Source organism: Dinoponera quadriceps, unplaced genomic scaffold (assembly GCF_001313825.1).
Source record: "Dinoponera quadriceps isolate SergipeBrazil2010 unplaced genomic scaffold, ASM131382v1 scaffold3736, whole genome shotgun sequence".
Taxonomy (NCBI): Eukaryota; Metazoa; Arthropoda; class Insecta; order Hymenoptera; family Formicidae; genus Dinoponera; species Dinoponera quadriceps.
The window spans coordinates 731,763-742,288 of record NW_014557750.1 but is presented as its reverse complement, the minus strand read 5'-3'; the positions used below and the strand labels follow the sequence as shown (position 1 = coordinate 742,288).

Below are 10,526 nucleotides of genomic sequence, written 5' to 3'. Positions count from 1 at the left end.
CATTTCCAAATAATTTTTTACGACCTGTGCGACATGCGACTTTGTTTCAGTTCATAAGGTACCCAATTGCCTTGCTTGTAAATCATTCCCATGGATTTCAATAGTACGGAAACTGCTTGTTGCGTAACTCCCAATGATTCTGCAAGCTCCTCTTGCGTTTGACACGGATTTTTATCGAATAATGCCTCCAATTCTTTGTCTTCGAATTTTTTGGCTGTCCAGAGCGAGGCTGGACGCACGCCGCTGCGCGTCGATGTAAACAAATGAACGTTGTTATTTACCTATTGCGAGTTACCAACTTTTTTTTTCACTCATTTATTCGAAATTGAATAAGGAATCGAAATACACGGCGACCCATTTTAATCGACAAACGGAGATATCTCTGAAACTACGCAACCTACGAAAAAGATGTTCGAATAAAAGTTGTCGAGGACAGTGGGTGTCATCTACTTATGCTAATGACCTTGACCTTGACTTTGAGGTCAGTTCAAGGTCATTTCAATGTCAAGGTCACTTTTTTAAATGGAACCTCCTATTTTTAATGCCGGATTCAGAAAGAGCGGGAAATTTTACATCCAGATATGTATACTGATGATGTTGGCATATCGATTGGCTCATGCCATGAAATTTTTTCGAATGTTTTGGGTATGAAACGCGCGTGGCAGCAAAATTTCACAACAACACTTCATTGCTTGTTCGTGAATTTTTGGCCAAAAACAATACTGTAACGATGCCCCAGTTTCCATATTCGCCAGACATGGCTCCGTGTGACTTTTTAATATTTCCAAAAATAAAGAGAACCTTAAAGGGCCGTCGTTTTACAAACATAGATGACATTAAAAGCGCATCGTTGAAAAACCTAAAGGCTATCCCAAAGATCGAGTTTGAGAAGTGTTTCGAGGATTGGAAGAAGCGCTGGCACAATTGCATAATACCTAATGGGGACTATTTTGAAGGCGACAACATTAATGTAGACGAATAAATAAATATTTTTTTCCAAAAACGAAAATTCCCGTTATTTTCTGAACACACTTCATACTTTCTGATTCGTCGTTCTGATCAGTCGCCTCTCAGTGTCCGTGCAGGCGCACGCGCGACCATCGTCGGTCTCCTCCAATACTCTCGCTCGTTTCTGGTTCTAGCCAATTGCCTTTCGTCGTCGTGGTCTTGCGCATGCGCGTTTCTTACTTTCAGTTCGGCTGGCACCAGTTGGTCGGGCCAATCTAACCTCGCTCTCTATTTGACTGGTGGCCAGTCGTTAGGACAACTTAACCTTGCTTTTATGTCAGCCGGGGTCCGCGATGCCGCCTACCGGAAGTCCCCTTTTCTTCCATCTAATTCCAGTTTCTGTTTGAAAAATAACTTTTGCATTTCGTATACTGAGTTTATTGATTTTATTGGTTTAAAAAATAACTTTTTCCTTCTTTTCTATGCAACTTTGCACGCGCGTCTTATAGTTCGCTCTTGTAGTCATACGTTTTACTAGCATGCCGTTAAACTAAAACTTTTCGATATTTTTCACTTATCGGACGTAGAATTATATAAAACTAAATTCATAATATAAAAATAAACTTTTGTAATCATAATATAAAAATAAACTGTTGTAAACATAATACAGAAATAAAACTGTTATAAATTATAGAAATAAAACTGAAGAACTAAGTTCTTAATTTTGTTTCGGTTCTTGTTCTACTTTGTGCGGTCTCCCTCTTCTCGCGGTCAGCCGCGTTCCCCTACGCGGCTGTATTTCCGGTTGCAGCAGCAGATTGAAGGTTGTTCAAATGCAGAAATCTTAAGTATTAACACGACTCCTTCGGTGTACAGAAAATAACGCGTTTAATGTAACTTGGTATTGGGAATCTTTAAGCCGTCCATAATCATAATTGAGAAGAAGAAGGAAAAGAATTGCGTTTGATGGATTAAAAGGTTAGATAATTTTAATTAATTGGTGTAGTACTTTCAATAAATGTAATTAAATGTGTATTAATATCTAGATATTACAATGATTGCTGCAAAAACTAATTAGACAATTAATTTATTAATCAATTTGTAGATAGATACTGCAAATGTAGGAGCAATAGTTTTTCTTGCAATAATTATACCGCAAATAGTTTTTGAAGACTCTTCATCCTCTGAATATGAGAATTTTGTATCAACATTACTTTAAATTAATATGACGAACTTTTATTATTTAAAATTCTAATATAGTTAACCATTGCTTTTCGTATAATTTATGATATGAAGTCTTTAATAGCTGGCTACGTTTAATTTCTAAAGTCAATTTTAATTAATAGCATTTTTTAAAATATATTATTGTTAAGTATTATTTTTTGCAGACTTAAACAAATATTTATAGTCACCTTAAGGTGGTTTAAGCTTATATCAGTCTACGTGTTGGGAATTGAGATTAAAATAAATTTGGCCAATAAGTGAAAAGTTAACTAAACTCAAGTTTAGTGAAATTTAGTGAACTTTGCACTGATTGGCCAATTTTCCATTCAATCTCAATCTACAATTCCTAGTCTGATATGGGTTTTATATTAATTTAATAATACTACTAAAGGATATTAATACTAAAAGATTAATACTGAATCCAGTTTTGAACATACGACGATCCGATAGCTAATAGGAGAATATGTTTTCTAGGAACATTATTATTTCTAGCTGGTAACTTTAAAAAGTGAAATCTTGATACATCCATGAGATGCATTCAGCTGCATCTGTTGCGAATAAAAGAACGCACCTCTGGCATATTGTAAAACAGGTCTTAAGCCCGTATCAGACTACAGATTGGGTATTGAAATAAAATTAAATTTGGCCCATCAGTACAAAGTTAACTGAACTCAAATTTAGTGAAATTTAGTGAACTCTGCACTGATTGGTCAAACTTCAATTCAATCTCAATCTTCAATCCATAGTCTGATACGGGCTTTAGAAATCCGATTCTCTTATTGTAAACATCTTCTGCTAGTTGAAATAAAGTTTTAGAACGCAGCTCTGACGGCACACAAAGTGAGAACTACAAAAATCAATAAATTCACTAGATGTTGACAAATGAAAAAATAAATGTACTAATAAATTTGCGCATTTAATAACTTCTACTTTGTTTTGAAATTCACGTTCGACCTGATTGGTTAATTAAATGTCACTCTACCCATGGAATAGGGTTTCCGCAGCTTAATTTGGTATGGGTGACAGAATTCGCTATTCCTGCGAAGGTGTAGGAGACTTGCAATTCAGCGACCCAAAACCACAAATGAGTGAAGTGACCAATTCGCCGTTAGCTTATGGTTGACAACTTTGAGTGATGTCGCAGATAAAGTTGGTTTGTCATAAAATCTTCTAACAATTTTTCTGCGAGTCTTCAAGTTTATTGAACAATTTACGTCGTACTCCGATATAATGGTAATATAATTATTTCTATGCTATAGTTGATACTCTTAATCAATGAATTTATCATATAACCTATACACAGTGTTTGGTATTATCACTATGAATATTATCACTAAACAAGTTTAAACTCATTTCTTCTATTATGAGATATTTTATCGTCATTATAAATAATAAATAACCGTACAAAATATAATGATTAACATTTTGTTGCCGTTAATTTAAATGAACATATATTATGTTTGACATTATATTTCATTAATCTCTTTGTTTTAATCACCGATGAATATTCATCAGAGACAAACTAATGTAGTTTTCGTTGGGCAGTCTGCCATCTTTAATTTTCAGAGTCTACTCACAGTAATATTATTGCTGATATGTACCTGTACCTATATCAGATCACTAGTACCAAACTTATTTGATAAACGCTTAGGAAAAGTTGGGTAAGTAAACATGCTTTTAAATATATAGATGTTATTAAAATATACATAACAAGAATACATAATAAGGATAATATATATATATAACAAGAATAATATATTTATTTTCATTGAATTGTTCACAGATTTCAGGGTACTTTTTGGAAATGTGCTAGGATTGGTGAAAGAAAAAGTCCATATGTGTCTGCTTGTTGTATATTTATGGCCTTTAGCATTTTATTTTGGTCGTAACATTCCCACAATATTTCGTCTACTTAACCAAAAATGTGGTACATTATGCATATTTCATTTTACCTCGTAATGTATTTATGTATGAAGGATAGAAGTGAGAATAAAAAGCAATTTTGATATTCATCAAACGACAAATCTCTATATTTATCGCTTTTTGGTAATACATAAAAATACACTCGTTTAAGCTAGACTTAAAGTCAAAACGAACGTCATTTCTCTAAATGCATGATATTCTTTTTTTTCTCTTATTTGTCAACACGTTTCATTTTTTCCAAAGCTATATTATCCAATTTGAGCATATTTTCTCATTGTATTCTTGTAATATATTTTTTTTGTTCTATAAACAACAACATTCTTTTAATATAGTTATTGTAGAGTTATTATATTGAGCATTTTGTGATATACAGAGTTCATTATATAGGTACATTTAACATATTTTTGCTCCGCGTGAGATATGCTATTGTCTTTGTGACAATAAACCACGCAATATAACTAAGACTTGTATTCCATACTCGATGGACATTATAGCGTTATTTAAGATAATCGAATCGTTCATTCTTTTTTACCTCAACTTTAACATCCTAATGCCTTTCCCGAATTCCCTCCTTGTTGTGACCGTCTTAGTTACAGAACAAGATATGGTTCGTAGTTTTGCGAGGAACATCAACTAAATGGCCTTTGTAACGACGCTAGAAATTATACAGCGTACAAGAGCATTTGTTGTCAATTCCTGATAATTTTACATATAATATATATATATATATATATATATATATATATGTGTGTGTGTGTGTGTGTGTGTGTGTGTATTTATTTATATATGTGCATATTCCATTATATTTATCATTCACATCATCGTCATCACTGAAATGTACATACGTATTTCTCAAGATGGCAGTTGGTTACATCCTATATAAAAACGTATGACAAAGCTGATTTACTTAGTGCATCTTATTTAAAAAGCGATATATATCGGTCATTCCTCGCAGTAAATCACTTATGCTATACCTATAACGTGGTCACGCACGATCACCGACATGTATGATATAAGTACAATATTTGTCTACGAATAATTTGAAAAAATACACAAGATAACCGAGGTATGATATCTAATATCTTCCTAAAGTGTTCGGTAAAATGTAATTATCGTTTATATGCTCTTTCTTTTTTTCTACGGATATGAATTTTACTCTGGATATGACATGATGACGCTCGCTAAGATGCCAAGTACAATATCTCGTATTCGCTCATTTACATCACAACCCGAGTCGAAGTTTTAGTTCTACATTAAAACTGTAAATTCCGTCGAAATTGAAGCATCAGTGGAATCTCCAAACATTACATTATACAAATTATTATTCTACTTTGATATTATAGATGATTATTTATCGACATTTTTTCTATTTGAATTATGTTTAAAGCTCTGAAGTAATCGCTATGACTCTCCTTATTTAATGACGTCAGAAGCGAGAAAACGCATGCCAAAATTTTTCGTGTTATATTTTCAAATAAAAAAAATGTATCCATAAAATGACATTTGTGATCGATTTAAAAAACTTGTAAAATTGGACGAACGCTTTACTTTTACACGAACAATTAATAAATAGTCGTAAGATTAACATTGACAAAATTATGAGAAAAGAGGTTGGAAAAGAAGGTTCCGTATCAAATTAATTTTAAGACTACTTATTAATTGTTCAAGTAAAAGGAAAAGTGTTCGTCCAATTTTACAAGCGTGCTGAACCGATCACAAATGTCATTTTCGTAGATATATCTTTTTATTTTTTGCAGTTGAGTTAATTACGTAAATACTATAAGTAAATACTACAGTTGAGTAAATTATGTAAATAATACAATTATTTACAATTATAGTTTACTGAGACTATCAATAAAGATTAAATGCAAATAAAATATTAATATAAGCAAATATTAAATCATTTTGAAGTGTCTTTTTTAGACTTATCATGAAACAAACAGTAGAAAGTCAGTATTTATATTATCAAAGACAATAGCTTGCATATCGTTATGTCTCGAGATTCTCCATTGGTCCTTCAAGTTTGACAGAATTTACCGAGTTAATGAGAACGGAAGAATTTCGACTCGGAAACGAACATATTATCATCTTATCTTTTCTTACATACAAATTAGTATGCTAATTATTTGTCTGCGTTTGGGTACGATCGCGCAATTGCTCGAAAGGGTCGCGTGATGATTCATCGACGAGAAGACGTATTACAAACGTGGCAACGTAACGGATGCTCGTTTTAATAGGAATCACAGCCGTCATTGTGGGACATGACGGGACCGCGACGGAAAGATCGCGGGGTGTTCGCGATCGTTGAAAAGCGGTCATCAACCAGTTGTAAAGCATACGCGTACACACGCGGTTCCTCCGTCTCGTCAATGACGGCGACGGTTCATTCGAGATGGACACCCTGCATGTATATAAGGCTTTTGAGAGATGCTAATGTTATAAAATCACCCCGAGTCACCTATTAATCCCACGAAAAAGAAACAGAGAGTGTGAGAGAAGTAATCGCCCCTTCTCCCCTCTCGAATGAGAATAATGAAAACCACCTGGTCTCTCGCGTCCTCTCTTAAAGATATACCCGGATAACATTATGTCCAGTCCAACCTAAAAGCACATTCCGCACTTTTCCTTCCCGAACAACTCCCGCACATTAGCAACGGATAAAAGGGTCATAAAAAATACATTCGTAAGCGTCTTTCCGTAAAAATCCGCGACGGTTATCTCGGGCGGCATTCGCGCGCATTAGTGAATCGAACTTCACCCTTCTTTGTTCATCTGTCCGTCCGCGGTCTCTCGCGGGTCCTTACGATTTCTCGTCACCTCGCTTTCCTAAGAACATCAATCTAGCTAATTAAACCGAGCATCAGCTGGTTCTTTCATCAACCCTTCTCCCCCACGTCGTCCTCGTCTCCGTCCTCGTCGTCGTCGCCGCCGTTCGAAAATCATTCCTCGCGTTACGAGAAAACTCTTCGTGACTTTCCTCTTGCTCATCTCGATCGTCCCCTCGGATCGATGAACACGGGTCCCACGCTGACTCGCGGAATAATTCTCACGACGGAAAGTCGTCGGCGTCGGCGTTGTCATTGTCATCGTCGTCGTTCACTTTTATCGCACCGTGGAGAATAATATCAAGCAGAGCGGCAAGACGATCTGCTTGCTGCCAGTAACGAGCGCGGGCGCGTCACTACGATCCTTGAGATTCTGTTTGTCGTTGTTGCCGTTGTGCTTGAAAACGTTACCGTGGTCCTTAATTAAGGGCGCGCGCGGGTCCGCGGTCGTCGACGTAGTCGCGTATCTGTTGTTGTAGATCAATCGCGCGGTGCTCTTCTGCATCGCCGGCGTGCTCACTTGCTGGTGGAAAACCCGATTGACCATCGCCCCTTGCCCGGACTTTGACTTTCCTCGGTTCAGTCGCTTCGAGTTGGTCGGGGTGACGCGGCTGGATTCGGTCGGCCGCTCGATCTCTGCAAGTATATTAACGTGAATTCATTGACAGTCCGACGAGCTGTCAGAAACGCTTTGCCTCTCGAACAGTCGCGGTCTCGTAAGACTCACGCGATCGACTCGCATCTCTCTCTTATCAAAAACTGCCCAAGTTACATATTCATTCAGCTTTACGCATATACGCGAATATACGCATACGTGTATACCCACACACGATTACCCACCATAAACTCTGAGGTTCGCCTCGGCTTTTCCCATGCTTGAGGAGGCCGAGCACGTGTATTCGCCCAGATCCATTTTCTCCAAGCGCCTTATCTTCAACACGATCGTTGTCTTCCATTCCTCCTCGGGATCGCCCCGCTCATCGATCTCGTATCTACCTCTGTATTAATATATCACTTACGCTCAGTGTCCGCGATAAAGGAAAATAGATTCCGCCATTCGACAGCTCGCTAGAATAACCGAATCGCGCAGGGATCGATGTCCCCGGAATCACGAAAATCGGTCGGTCCGGAAGTGATTTAGCAAGAAGCGGAACGACGGCGGAGAACATTTTGCCGCCCTTATCACCGAGCGAGATTGTCGAACAACGGTGCAAATCAGCCGAGATTGCCTATAGCAAATTGTCAATATTGTTCTAGTACGTACCCGTTCATGATCACTTTCTCCTTTCGCATCCACAAGTTAATCGTCTTTGGATAAGCTTCGATCAAGCACACTAACGACACGTTCGTGTCCAGCGGCGAGCTGAGCAACTGATTCGGTGCCTTCGCGCTGGGTGGGACTGCAAGCGCACCGACGTGTAGAGAAATCAGAGAGAAAAAAAATCGATATTATCCGATGTCGTCGGCTCGTTCGTTCCCGAGTAGAAATTTAAAACGAGAACTGGAAAAGCCCTACATAATTTTTCCCACTTGTATCTAAGTCCTATAAAGGCTAACCCACTTGGGTTTAAGTTAATCCCATTTACACAGAAATGTGATGTTTGTACAAATTAGGGCCAAATTCGTAAATCTAATTAAGCCCTATCTTGGCATACTTAAGTCTAATCCTATTTTGATACGTCTGATTAAGCCATATCTTGTTATGTTACCAATTTATAAGAAAATTAAAATACGGAATATTTTAGTTACACCGAGAAAAATTTCCATCGGATTAACCAATTAAATGATCTATGAAATGAAATATCTGATTGTTAATTTTATTGTCCGATTAAGTAATGAATACTTTTATCCGATGAAATATCCAATGAAGTTATCGATGAAACCCAATCAGAAAATTAGTAGCCCTTTGTATATCCGTTGTAATTTTCATTGGATAAAGGCATGACCTGATCGAATGAAATGATCAGACATTGCACTTGATCGGATATGTCTGTTTGTTATTTTTTAATTGGATTATCCAATCAGATATGATTGTATATTTTTCTTGGTACATTTATAGTAGAGTTATAGTTTGTGCGAAAAAAAAGACAATGAGTAAAATGGGCCGATTTTAGCTCTCGGAAGTAAAAATAGTATATATATATATATACCAGTTATATATATATAAAACCAGTTGCGGGAGATCCATAAATGCACAAAATTTAAGTATACCATGCAAACCTACCCAATAAACGCATTACGAGCACTATGCGACGGTTAATTTCGTATCCATAATTAACGTAAGAACAGCTAGGCACGCAGTTTGTCCACATTCTTTGCAAGAAACAATAATTTTGAAGCCTAAGCTGCGCTTACTCGCTTTACTAAATTTTACGTCTTTTCTGCACTTTTTACACACAACCACTTCAGCAATAGCAGCAAAAACAGTGAGAAAGTCAAACAATACCCGATTTCATTATTCACTTCTACTTTATAGTTGTTCCTGGATGTGTTGTGTTTTGAGCAGACGTGCTCAAGTTTTCGGGATCTTCTTCTTTTTCGTATCGATTGTGCGGACGTCTATTTGATATTTTACTCCTTTTTGTAACTATAGTGGTAGTCTTAGTACCATTTTTTCTAGCATACACCTTTCTTTTTTCACTCATGATCATTAAGAAGTTCGAAATAAAAAATTGAAGTAAAATATTCACGAGTATTCTAAACAGAAAACAAAGCGTCTTATTACATCCGAGCGGCGTGATTTTGACGGTTGCACTAAAGCCACTCTACTATATTTTAAATAATATAGACTACTAGATCCGTATTAATACTTAGTAATACTAAATATTGGTAGAAAATATCTGTTGAGTTGATTGGCTGCGCGGCGCACCGAAACTGCCGACTTCTAAGTCGGCACAGTGACGCGCTGCACAAAAGGCGTCCAAAATCGACTTTTCAAATTTGTTCTTGCTATAAGACCTATTGCTTCTTATTTTTAAGGTGTCATTTAAACATAACCAAAAAATATCGATTTTCTGAAATTTCTAAAGTGGTTTTATCTCTTAAGATACTTTTGATGATTACTTACGTTAATCTATTATGTGATATGTTATACATAGTGATAAATTACATATAAAATATATATATAAGAAAAGAAAAAACAAAACATTGCGAAAAATTAATGAAACAATTATTCTTGTTCAGGACCAGTCTCACTGTCAGCAATATCATTCTAAAAGAAATATTTTACATGATAAAACATGATAGAATAAATATGATACAATAATGTTTTACTAACAGGAAAGCACGAATGAATTCGTTCGCAAAGCTTAATAATAATAATTTACGGTAGTAGATGTTTAATAACTTCATATGCTAATTTTAATACTTTTCTGACAAATTAATATTTTCTTAAAAGTCAGAATCAAATTCAACAATTCAAAAATGACAAAAAACGTACCGTTTTTATTTGCCAGTCCGGGTGCTAAAATTGGTCCATTTTACCTAAATCGTTCTTTTTACTTAAAGAGACACTGAACCTTTGAACATGTGAAAATATCGCTATGGTAAATTACTTGTCACAAATTATTCGACAAATATAAGTAAATTTACACTTTAGTAATAGTT

At 36.0% G+C, this 10,526-nt stretch overlaps 2 protein-coding genes across 2 annotated transcripts in view; one reads left to right on the top strand and one right to left on the bottom strand.

Moving 5' to 3' along the window:
• The first annotated feature begins 3,016 nt into the window (after nucleotides 1-3,016).
• On the top strand, nucleotides 3,017-4,192 carry LOC106749432 (protein kish-A). The gene is made up of 3 exons (XM_014628860.1): nucleotides 3,017-3,405; nucleotides 3,718-3,833; nucleotides 3,956-4,192. Exons 1-3 carry the CDS (start codon nucleotides 3,403-3,405, stop codon nucleotides 4,059-4,061), a joined length of 225 nt encoding a protein of 74 aa, XP_014484346.1. The 5' UTR covers nucleotides 3,017-3,402; the 3' UTR covers nucleotides 4,062-4,192.
• Nucleotides 4,193-6,032: 1,840 nt separating this feature from the next.
• Nucleotides 6,033-10,526, bottom strand: part of LOC106749430 (lachesin-like) — an 85,790-nt gene continuing 81,296 nt past the window's right edge. Inside the window, exons 7-9 of the mRNA XM_014628859.1 lie at nucleotides 8,185-8,320; nucleotides 7,761-7,918; nucleotides 6,033-7,556 (exon numbers count right to left, since the gene is read on the bottom strand). Of these exons, the coding sequence (XP_014484345.1) occupies nucleotides 7,198-7,556; nucleotides 7,761-7,918; nucleotides 8,185-8,320 (653 nt within the window). The 3' untranslated portion in view covers nucleotides 6,033-7,197. The remainder of the gene's footprint in view (nucleotides 7,557-7,760; nucleotides 7,919-8,184; nucleotides 8,321-10,526) is intronic.